This window comes from Lissotriton vulgaris, chromosome 2_1 (assembly GCF_964263255.1).
Source record: "Lissotriton vulgaris chromosome 2_1, aLisVul1.2, whole genome shotgun sequence".
Classification (NCBI taxonomy): domain Eukaryota; kingdom Metazoa; phylum Chordata; class Amphibia; order Caudata; family Salamandridae; genus Lissotriton; species Lissotriton vulgaris.
The window spans coordinates 1829503921-1829516638 of record NC_141687.1 but is presented as its reverse complement, the minus strand read 5'-3'; the positions used below and the strand labels follow the sequence as shown (position 1 = coordinate 1829516638).

Genomic DNA, 12718 nt, shown 5'->3' with positions numbered 1-12718 from the left:
AGGGGACCACACTGACATTGGTGGCCACTTCGACCTAGGTTGAGGGTCTAGAGAGCACTGGTGCTTGGTGGCATCATGTTTTGGCCATTCTGGAGTCCTCACAATTCTTCTTTGCGTGCCTGCAGGATGCAGGGAGCAGCTCTGCTACTCCACAGGCGTTCTTGAGTCTTTATTGAAGGCAAGCCTTCCTCCCAGGCTTTGTAGGCCTGACAGCTGCAGGACCAGACTTCTTTAGCACAGGTTTGATGGGAAACAGCAGACGGACCAGCAGGTCTGGTGCCAACTCATTAGCTCTTCTAAAGTCTTCTGCTTTCGCGGTCTTTTAAGTGTCCTCCTTCGTAGGTCATTGAGATCTGCACCAGGGTCTCCCCTAAATACTGGTTTTAGGGTCATTAGGGAAGTGTAGGTTGGTAGCCAAGGGACTACTTGCCCCTGGGTTCACAACGCCCCCTATAAGACCACTTCATGTGGGAAGTGGGCATAACCATGTCCCAGAGTTCCTAAGAATGCCATCACCAAAATGGATAACTCTGAAAAGTCTCCTCAGTTTCAGGTGCTCGCCTTTGGGGTGGTACTGGCCTGAGGGTGGACACGCCTATCTGACTAGCTAAATTTACCACCCATCTGGGTTCCAAATAGCCATAGACAAAGAGGACCTGCTTACTCTCCTGTGAGAGAATCCAGATTCACATACCAATGGTGCTGTGCTCTTTGAAGCTCACCTGCCTTGTACTGATGATCTGTAGTTCATCCTATGGTTTGGGGGGTATAAGTACCCCCTGCCCGAGCAGGCTTGATTTCTGGTCTCCTGAGAGCAAAGGCCTTCACCCTTGGGGGTCAGAAACTTGACTCTGGTGATAGGCTGACAAAAACCATTCAGTCAGCACACCAGTGGCTAGTAGGTTTTTAGGGGGACCTCTAACGTGCGCGTGTTTGTATTAATAAATCCAACACTGACATCAGTGGGGCTTTATTAATATGAGATGTTTGATACCAAATATCCCTATTTTCAGTGCAGATATCATGTAGCTGGGGAACTCGTTTTTACCAGTATCCAGCACATGTACTTAAAATAACCTGCCCTGTTCACTTGTACTGGCAGCAATAGAGCTGACCAGCACTGGGGCATATCTGCTTGTGCAGACATTTCCTCACATGCAGCATAGTATACCTTGCCTTAGGGCTGTAAGGCCTGCCATAGGGGTGACTTACCTAGGTACCAGTGATAACACTTCATAGGGGCTTACAGGGAGGAGTGCTAAAGGTTTGCCAGTTGGTGTACAATTTCACAGTTTTTGGGAAAGAGATTGGGCACTGGAGACCTGGTTAGCAGGAACCAAGTGCAATTCCAGCCGAAATCTCATCAAATGCCAGGCAAAAAGTGGGTGGGGGCAGGAGGGCATGTTGAATAGCAGCACTTTCCTACACTGATTATCTTCCTTTGGAACCATTAGTTGATTTCAATATGCAGTTTCAAAAGTTTGTCAGTTTTTTGTTTGACATAACATTTCGTCCTCTTCAGTTCCTATATTTCCTGATTTTTTTTTTTTAAGCTTATTTACTCCTAACCACTTCGTATTTTACTCATCCAGAATCGACGTAAACGTCTTTCAACGAAAATTGAAAGGGAGGGATTCTTTAATTCTTCCCATAGACTCACTAGTGATGGGTTATAAATCGCGCTGTTTGGGTTTATCGAATGTGAAGCTTGCCTTCTGGTTTTGTATTCCCACAATGTCCAGTTTAAAGTGCAGACGGGGGGACTAGGGTGTGCTCTTTCTCTCAGACCTCCTAAGAGACTCATTTGCGGCCTGAGAGCTTCAATTTTGTTGCACTAAATAAGACTCACCCTGAAAGGGATGTTGGACAGCTTCCTCCTGATCTTGTGCTTTACATTTTGGATCCTCTTATGCTGAATATTCTATGCATCCGGGTTTAAAGTTAACATCCAAGCTGGCACACAGGGCACGCTTTAGGCACATCTGCCATCTTTTGCTGAGCCCTGGTATAGGTTGATTGCACCATCAGTTTGCAGTTTGATGTACTAATGTGCAACTCTTACTTATTTTTACCTCACCTGGTGCAGAGCGGCTAGTGTGATTACTTATAATATGTTAATATTAGCATTGGCTTTGTTCTTTTGCACTGTTTGCTGATTAATGCTTATATCCTTGGTGCCTGAAACCTAGCCACGAGTTGTGCTGATGGGTGTCTTGAAATGCCAAGTGGGCTGTAAAATAATTCTGGGTGAGAGAAGGCGTGTCTAGAAAGAACCATAATGTAATCTCTTGAAATAATGAATGTGTCCCAGCCATTCAAACCCAAGACAATGTCTGCTTGCCAACACCCAGAGATGATGATGGTCAGGATAAATTATATACTCCCTCATTATGATGACTGCAATTTTGGGATGGACTGACAAGAGTGTAGTTGGCCTGATTCAAGGGTAATTCACTGTTTGGACTTCCAATGGAAGAGTGCATCATTAGCAGTGGTAATTTGACAAGAACTGAAGTCTGGGACGTTCTGCTTCCTGGCCAGGCACACCTGAGCACTTCTTCCTGTTCAATGAAACCCTAATTGACAGCTTAAAGAGCACTTGTTTAAAGCCCTGTTCTTGCCAACCGATGAATAGGCAGGTGGCTAGACATCACAGATCAGTGCCTGGTGACCCTGATTGCCTTGCTCCATGTCCTACTCCAGTGAGTATGGTTGTTCATGCGTCAATCCGCATGGTGAATCCCAATTCATTCCATGCAACCCCCTCCTGCTAGCCTAGCATTGAGGTCAGAAAATGTAGTTTGTGATTGGGGTAATTTGCGCATGCCCTCCAGGTTAAGGCTAGCAAGATCTTGCAGGCAGTCCCGGAAGACCTAAGGGCATCACTGACTCAAACCATTCTGGATGGTCAAGCTGCAGCCAAATATGTGATTCATGCTGGTTTTGATACTAATGTTTGTCTGAGAAGGACAGTTGGCACCAGCGTGGCGCTCCACCGGCATGCATGTGTGTACTCTAGAGGGTCCTCTGGAGATGTACAGGCTTTTGTCACGGGTTACGCCTTTTGATGGCTTGCTCTTGCTTGGTGAAAAACGCAATTCTGCCTTAGGAACATCAGCGAGTAAGGCCACAGCATGCTCCCGGGTTTTTGACCCCTGCCAAAAGTTTCCTAACCATCTTAGGAAATTCTGAGGCTATTCTAGGGGGCTGGAATATATAGGCAACATTAGTGTCCCTAGTCTCTACTGGAATCACACCAGTCTTTGCCTGCTTACCTAGGTCTCCGGCATGGAAAAGTGTAGGCCACCAGTCCTCTCACTCCCGCCCTCCTCTGCTCCCCACCTCAAGCAACAGCCACCAAGCCACTTTAGCTTGCCATTAGTGATACACAACCATCCTGTTGGAAGCAGGATCTAGCACTTTCCTCCAGGGTGGCAATCCCTCCTATCTGACAGACAGGTCCTTAAAATTGTTCAACACAAGTATGCCCCACCATTTCCTCCACCAAATCTTCCCTCCACATCAGAGCAAATCTCAGAGGACCACTTATCAATTCTCTTGCAACAGGTGTGAATTTTACTTTCCAAAATAACCATTTCTGGACTCCAGAAATAGCAGAGTGTTTATACCCGTTATTTTCTTGTTATGAATAAGGATAGCAGCCTTCAGCCTATCTTAAATCTTTGTCCTTTGAATGGCTTCCTGCAGCAGGAAAAATTCAAAATGCTCATGCAGGTCCACATTCTGTCTGCTCCGGACCCAAGTGACTGGATATCTGTTGTTAGACCTGCAGGGCTAGTATTTTCACATACCTCTCATGCAGACCTACAGGTGTTACTTGCGGTTCAAGGGAGGAAAGAAGCATTTTCAGTTTGCTATGCCCCCCTCATCCTCACTAGTGCTCCTCTGGTGTTTACAAAAGTGATGGCGTTGGTTACAGCCCATCTTCAGAGGTCGGGTATACCAGTCTTCCCCTTACTTCGAGGACTGGCTGTTGAAAGTGGACTCATCTCAGTCAGGCGTAACCACTTGCAAACAACGGTGAACCTCCTTGAGATTCATATTCAACAAGCCAAAGTCGCACCTGACTCCTTCAGAGACTTCTTTTCATTGGTTCTACCTCTTTTGTCTGCTGTGCCAGGTGACATGTGGGACCTGGAGGTGAAGGGGGCCCAGCATCAAAAGAGCCTATCTGGTGCCATTTAGATTTCATAGGAGACTGCACACAACTGGCAGTGGTGACTGCTGGACCACAGTTAGACCAATAGAAGTCACCTCTCCCTTCCCCTCCAAGAGCGGACAGTGGTGACGGATGCATCATTGCTGGGTTAGGAAGTCGGTCTGGGGCAGGCGAAGATCAGAGGTCTCTGGTGGAAACATGCTTCATATATCAGTCTATTGGAGTTGCACGCCATTCGTCTGGCATTGAAGGCGTTGCTGCTGTCCAAGTGGAAACTGGTACCGGTTTTTACAGACAACACCACTGCCATTTGGTGCTGCAATAGCTGGGCAGAATGAGGTGGTAGGTCCTTTGCCAAGAAGCCCAGTGCCTCTGGAGTTGGCTGCAGCGTCAATGTATTTTCCTGATCATGCACACCTGGTGAAATCATTGAATACCAGGGAGGATGAGCACCTCCGACGCAGTCTGTCCGATCATGAGCAGTGTCCACATCTTCATGTGGCACAGGGCCCCTTACAACAGAGGAGAGAATCCTTTTCGCTACTGTCAAACATGCAGAGTCAATAGTTTCGCAAATTGGAGTTTCCACAAAGGAGATCTGTTCTGGATGGAATGTAGCACAGGACTCGTATATGCCTTCCCGGCTCTGCTTCTCCTTCCGCAAGTTCTGAATAAGATCAAGACCAGGTTTTAGTCCTACTAGTGTCTCTGGATTGGACCAGGAGAGTATGATACACAGAATGTCTGGGAATGAGTTTCTTCCCCCAACCAGGCTACCACTTTAAGAGGATCTTCTGTTCCAAAAGCGGGTAGTAGGGTCTTTCATCATGAGTCTGCGCAGGCTACACGTCCATGTATGGAGTTTGACTGGTGGCAGATTTTTGCGTTTGATCTGCCATCGAAGTTGTGGATGTCATCCTTGTTACTAGGTGCCCTTACATGAAGTCTCTTAATGGCGGGCACTTGAATACATTTGTGGCTTATTGTAGAGTCTGCAAGACAGACTCTTCAGAACTCAAACTGTTGGATGCATTATTGTTTTTCTCATTGGCCAAGAAAGGCCTTGTAATGGGCACTAATAGTTTACTTGTCAGCCCTTTTGCCCTCCAGACCATTTGTGATGCAATAATTGGGATCTTAATTTGGTTTTGACTTTTCTCACATTTATACTCATCAAGCTCGATGCACAGCTACTCGTTACTTCTCCTGGCACTAAGACTGTCTCCCTCATTGCGCTCACTTCAGCTCATTGCGTGAAGGAACTTCAGATACAGTCAATGACACTGCCCAGCACCACCATTTTTTTTGGTACAAACATGTTATCAGGGCCCGCATGGGTATCTTCTATAAAGTCACATCTCCCTTCCACGTTTGGCAATCTGTCACCTTACCAGCGTTTCCTCACCCCACCTCACTTCTCGAAAGAGGAGGAGAGGTTTGGCTGGACCCCAGACGGACGTTAGGCTTTTACCTTGATATTACCAAGGACCACTGGATGGACAATCCGCTTTTTGGAGGGTTCTCTGGTATGAACAAAGGGAAGAATGTGCCGAAGACTACTCTGTCTAGGCGAATAGTTCTCTGCATTAAGATCTGCTATCCACTGGCCAAGAATCACCCTCCGGAAGGTCCGAGAGCTCATTTCACCATCGTCAAGGCTGCTACCAATCTTTTTGCACGCAGACTGCCTATCCTTATATCTGCCGACTCCCTAGAATATTTTTTTAGATTAACAGATTAAAAAGTGAATATAAATATAGAAGCAGCATGTACAATTGAACATTTTAAAACGTTTCTGTAAATGTTAAGGGATTTGAATTGGGAGTCTAAGAATTAAGTTGATATCCTTGTATTGATTTGTGGGAGCAGGTCAAGTGCATTAAGCAGAATACAGTATGGATAATGTGTTGCCTCAATTGAATTAAAAAAAAAGCTTCAATCTTACCTTCAAAATTTAAAATAGGATTTTTTTAAATATTTCTTTGTGAAATAAATATTTTTATCTTTTGTGTATTTGTCTGACAAAAGCTTGTTTCTATATTGGTTTGTGATTCATATCCTCGAAATTGCTTAACCAGTGGTCCCTAGATGCCAATAATAATTCATTGGGGGTTCCCAGATTCATGTAATGATTAAGTGGGAGTCCACGGAAGTCAAAAGGTTAAGAACCAGTGTCCTTGATAAATTGTGGTTGCCTGTCCTTCAATGGAATAATGTCTTAAAACTCTTCATTTTCTCTTTCTTCCCCAGGCATGGTGTGAATATGCGTTGCTTGGCAGCCCGGGTGAACTATAAGACTTTGATAATCATCTCTGCACTCTTCACTCTGGTGACAATCCTGCTGTGGAACAAATGCTCAAGTGATCGCCATGCTCAGTTTCCCCGAGACCTCATCAATGGTTTTCGAGGTGATTGGATTGAAAAGAGGGCTGCAGCCTCTGAAAGCAACAACTATGTGCCTGATGGCCCCGGCAAGCAGCAGCTCCACTCGGAAGAGGCTTCCCCACAGGAGCAACAGAAGGCACCACCTGTCGCCATTGCGCAGAATGGAAACAAAGTGCTGGGGTTGAAGTATGAAGAGATAGACTGCCTGATCAATGATGAGCTGACCATCAAGGGCCGGCGCGAGGGCAACGACGTGTACCTGCCTTTCAGCTGGGTGGAGAAGTACTTTGAGGTGTATGGCAAGATTGTGCAGTATGATGGATTCGACCGCTTTGAGTTTTCACACAGCTACTCGAAGGTCTACGCCCAGAGGGGACCATATCATCCAGACGGCGTCTTCATGTCCTTTGAAGGGTACAACGTGGAGGTCCGGGACAGGGTGAAGTGCATCAGCGGGGTTGAAGGTCAGTGCTTCTGTTTGCTTCTTATTTTGGCTTAAATTGAGGGAGAGGTGATTAGCATACGCTAACTTCTTAGTACAAATCAAATTATTAACACGTTCATTTTTTTTATTTAGAACTATCAAACAGTTGCTTGTCTGGCAAGAACAAATAAAGCAGGGGAAATAAGTATATGATTACGTTTAGAAACCTTCTCCCCCACTAGATAGTTCTAATCTTGGCTATTAACAGTCTAAACCTCCATTGTTGGGACCATTCCCAGGATACTGGTTTGAGTTGATGAGTTATTATATTGATGGTTTGAACTTGTGAGTGATGCTCTTGTTAGAAACTCATTGATTCCAGGGAAGTAACTTTCCATTTCTTTCCTCATAATCTAAAATCCACACTGCGGCTGCTGTGGGCTTTTGATGGCTTTTCATACTATAATCTATCAACAAGTAAATATTGTGACTACACATTTTTTTTTATAAATCTGTTTTTATTGTTTATTCCAAACAATGGCAAGTATGACCGTACAGAAAATATCAATCATGACTAATAACATGTACATTAATGACAAAAAATCAAAAAGAAGTCGTACATAAGTCCAATCGGCTGCAGGTAGGACCACATAAATCAAATTCAACATTTCACCCTTAAATTTCTCACGTGTCTTCCTTAGAGCTGTCATCGTCATGTTCGGGTATAGGCTCGCATATATTTCCTCGATAGACATTCCATGCTGCCCATATTTTGGGGACAGCCCGAGTGATATAGACCATCCTTTCGGCCATCATGGCCAAATCCATATCTTTACACCAGGTCGTTAGTGTGGGCGAGTCTGCAGTTCCCCATGTTTGTGCTATATTGCTCTTTGCCACCATGAACCCCAGTGTTGCCCAAGTTTGTGTCAAGCGTGTGAGGTCGTTGGGTTCCCATATGTTTAGCAGGCATTTTCGGGGCTCTGGAGCCAGCGAGACACCCGTGTTCTCAGTATCCTCGTCCAGAAGCCAGCCATCCGGGGACAGCCCCACAGTGTATGATAAAAGGACCCCTCCTCTCCACAGCCCCTAAGGCAATACGGGTGTTGTGCTCTGCCCATTTTATGCAAGGTGGTTCGGGTATGGTACGTGCGCTGCAAGATTTTCAGTTGAACTAGCCGCAGCCGCGCCGGTATGCCTACTTCTTTAGGGGAGGCCTGCGCTTCCTGCCGTTCTGACTCGTTCATCTCTCCTATATTGTCCAACCATTTGGCTTTCAGTAGTGTTGTGGGGTCTGGTATGTTATTAATTAATTTACGGTAGGTGAATGAAGTGGCGCATTTCTGTAGGTGATTTCTTAACAGCCTGTCCTCCAATGGTGAGGCGTCAAGGACCTCCGTACCCTGTGGCAGTGCCGCCGGTAGTGCGTGCCGGACCTGCACATACCGGAAGGTCTCAGAGGGGACAAGGTCATACTGCTGTCTGAGTTGGGTAAACGGGATCACGTCTCCCTTGTCCCATAGGTCGCCTATTGTGGAGATGCCTACCCATCCAATAATGCCCTTCAGTACCTCACAATGCTGTATGAAGAGTTATACAAACGCAATTGATATATTCCGAGTTCAAATGAAAAGTGCAGCTCATGCTTTCATATCTCCATTGGACATTGGTAGTGGTATTCTGGCCAGAATCCTCCATTTCCCCATTGAAAGCAATCTTTCCTGCAGTAGTCCGACTGATCGCAGCGAAAAGAAAATTCTGACCCATTCCACTGATTGTGAAAAACTGGTTTACCCTTACTTTTTAAAAATATATATTTTTATTATTCATCATCAGAAAAACAAAGTGTAAACAATTAATTACTTTGACATATATATCTAATACAACGGAAATCATTCAATTAAAGCTTAGTCACTTAAAGTAACAAACGAGATGCAAAACATCATTTGAATACAATTTCCGAGAAAGAAGAGTTGAAAGATCTGGACAATTTTAACACCGCCAATTATAATCCTATCAAAAAATGAGCGTGAGTCTCCTCTTTTAAATTACCCATCTAATTTAAGTTTCCATTTTTCAACTGGGGCCCATATCCGTTTCCCAAGCTGCTTTGTATTCACGCCTTTTTTTCATATAAAGCTTTCTCTAGAGTATAGATAGCTAATAATTTTGAGAGCCATTGTTGAAACGAAGGAGGGTTAGAGTCTTTCCATACCGTTGCAATACAAAGCTGACTCAGCGTCATTGCAATAAACAAAAATTCTTGATAGGGTACATCCTGCCACCCCAAGAACCATAATCTCATTAGTTAATTTAATAGAGATCTCCAATTCCTCTTTGAGGAATTCTTCCATAGCTTTTTTAAAGGGATCTAGTTTAGAACAAACTGCAAAAATGTGTATCGTGTCGGCCTCCATACTCTGACATCTTGGGCAGAAGATCCCACTCATACCCCCCCAGCGGGCTATTCTATGCGGTGTATAATATAGTTCATATAAAGTCTTGTAGTATTGTGCCTGCAGATTTGCAACCTTTAAGATAGTGTTTCCTAACCTAAGCGATTTTTCACCCTCATTCCCGACTAGGTTTAATTTAGTTCTCCATTTATCAAATACCGTTCCTCTATCATCCTCATTATACTGGCATGATGCACCATAAAGTTGAGATTGAACATCCCTCCTCATCTCGAACAAATTCCATCAAGTCTACCCTAGTAAACTTACAATTACCAGCGTGTTTTCTCTACAGGACTGATCTTATCTGTAAATATTTAAAGAAATCTCTTCGATCCAAATTGTATAGCTGTTGCGCCCTTTCAAATGTCATTAACCCTGATTGATCTATGATGTCTCCAATTGTACCGACCCCAAGTTCATCCCACCGCCTCATCACTTGATCATGGAATACATCTGGGAGAAGTTCATTCATATATAAAGGGGTATAGAAATTCATTCTCCCTAATTTAATTTTCTTCCGGATACTAGACCAAACTGAAATGGCCGCACCTAGCAGCTTGAACTTCGTTCTTTTATAGTAATTTAACTCCTTGAATGTAAGAAGTCCCTTATTAGAGTCCAGAACCAGTAGATCATATATATCCGGAATGCCAGCATTACCCCTCCAGATATCTTTTATATTCCCACCGAGGAGTCCTTTACAATACTGAAGGACTGAAGCAAAATAATATGTCTTAAAGTCAGGTACTGCAAGGCCCCCCCGTTCTTTAGATAGTGCCAACATCTTTATGGATCTTCGGGTTTTGCCCTTGGCCCATATGAAGCGATTACAAATCCCCTCTATTTCCTTAAACCACTTATTAGTGAATAGAGGAATCGTTCGGAAAAAATATAAAATCTTGGGCAGAAACTGCATCTTTATTACATTACAGCGGCCTATAACTGTTAAGTTTAAATTGTCCATCCTATCTAAGTCTAGTTTTGCCTTTTTGATTACTGGGGTCAGATTTTCCTCCACAACCTTAGATAAATCGAATGTTATACTGACACCCAAATAGACCGCGGACTCTATAACTCTCTCATCATGAATAGTAACAAATTGATTTACGACTATTTGCGTTTTCCCTTGGTTCAATTTGTACCCTGACAGAAGACCATATTTTTCGCCTCATTCTCAATTTCCCCAATTGCTATTATTGGTGCTGATGATGTGATTGCTAAATCATCTGCGTATCCCAATATTTTGGTCTCATATCCATTCAATACAATTGGGCTGATATTTTTTTTCTATATATCTAATAAATGAATCAATATAGCAAGCAAAGAGTAGAGGGGAGCAGGGACATCCTTGCCTAGTCCCACGTTCGATTTTTATTGCCTCACTCAGTTCTCCCCCCCACTCTGTCTGATGTTCGGATTTTTATAAAGGGCCTTTAATGCTCCTATACATATTTTCCCAAAATTACATTTGTTCAATGTTGCCCATAGAAAACCCCACGAGATCCTATCAAGCCTTTTCGGCGTCCAGCAATATTAAAGACATAGGGTCTCGTGAGGCATTCGTACCGTCCAGCAGCGCAAACACCCTTCTAGGGTGTCTGGTTTACCCTTACAAGCAAGAATCGTATTCTAAGTCTTCTGCTCGGCATATGATGTCATCCACATGAAAAAACCACATTACTTGGAGTATGTTCTCAGGAATTCAAGAAGGTTTGAGGCGCAAGGACTCCTCAATCTTCGAGGCCCTGAAATTCAAATCGCCTCAACCTCACTTGTTTTCTGGTTCCTTCTGAAGTGTCCTAGGGAGATTTAGTACAACAGCACTATTGAGAAAACTGTTAAAAGAAAACAAAAAGACAGTGGTAGCTAATACATGGATTGTAAGATCCTTGGAAGATAATTGCCAATAGGCTGCTGCCATGTATCACTGCGTTGGTACGTTATGGCCAGAACTATTCTATCCCTGGTAGAAGGATGTTTCCCAACCTTAGGCTTTATGGAGGAGCACCCTTCGGTGTCGCTCCCGAACATGGCAGTCTCCTTAGACATTGAAAAAACCTGCCATTTCCCTCTCCGTAAACTCTCTTAACCAGAATGGGAAGGACATCAGGATCTGGAGTTAATATGGCAGTAAGACTCCTTCCAATATTTGGGACTCAGCGTTTATCATTTGAATGATGACTTGTTTCAAGGGAATATGGGGGCTGTGATGGCTGGTGTGTGGGGCACCTTGCTATTCTTGAAGTCTTTACCGCTCTCCCCAATGGGAAGAGTTGCGATAGTGAAAATGTTGGTGCGGCATGATTTATCTATCTCTTTTCTGTGCTTCCGATCCTTTTCCTGATGCTTCTTTCAGTAGCTTAATGCGGTTCTATTTGACTTGCTGCGGGAAGAAAGAGAGTGGCCCTTTCCAAACTGTATGCCCCACTGGGGAGAGAGGACTTGCATTCCCCTTTTTTATGAGCTGTATTATACGATGGCACAGCTGCAGTGGCCAATGCGCTGGCCGTTTGGTGTGCCCAACCCCGAACGTTTATCTGTTACACTGGCCACAGTGGGTGGGAGGGCATGGCATATTAGACTGGCTTTTGGATCCCCGAAGAGACCCCCAATACATGGGATGCCACGCTAAAGTGACCAAATGTGGCTGGCTTGTTAATGTGCATCCCGGGTGTTGCCCTATAACAATGTACCTTCCCTACCGCTGTAGGTACTCATGGAATTCCGTAGAGTGGCAAGCAGTGAAAACACCAGACCATGCAGGGAGGCAGACATCCTCAAGATAGGTGACCTGTACAACATTAAAATCTGCTGATCTTCTGAGATCTTAGAGAACATTGGAATCTTAACGAGGGCCAGTTCTTGATCCATAATGCCCTGATAGCTGTCATAAGGGCTCTGTGGGGCACTGACTGCCCGTAGACCACTGTATGTTAACGCTGCATTTACTACTGGAACATCATTCTGGCAGACTTGCGATTACATTGCTCTAAAGGGAGTTGCTGGAATCCCATTGCCTGGTCCTACACATTCTGAGATAAATGGGTGTCATCTTGATCGGACAGGAGCTCGTGGATAGACAATGGTCCCTTTCATAGGAGCAGGTCTGAAGGGTCCAGGAAATCCATGACTGAAGTGTAAACAGATTACGATCTATGTCAATCATATCTCGCCCCCATGTGGCTACACCATATTTCACAGGTATAGTGCTGAAATGTATAGAACAACAAAGAGGGACAAGGTGGGCTGTTTTAACTGGGTCCAACGTAAATG

At 44.4% G+C, this 12718-nt stretch overlaps 1 protein-coding gene across 7 annotated transcripts in view; it reads left to right on the top strand.

The window, feature by feature from the left end:
* The window catches only part of GLCE (glucuronic acid epimerase), a 384995-nt gene that overhangs the window by 352880 nt on the left and 19397 nt on the right, over positions 1 to 12718 (top strand). For all 7 annotated transcript variants that reach the window (XM_086957956.1, XM_086957951.1, XM_086957958.1 and 4 more), the window contains one exon: positions 6431 to 7029. In XM_086957956.1, the coding sequence (XP_086814082.1) occupies positions 6444 to 7029 (586 nt within the window). In that variant the 5' untranslated portion in view covers positions 6431 to 6443. The remainder of the gene's footprint in view (positions 1 to 6430; positions 7030 to 12718) is intronic.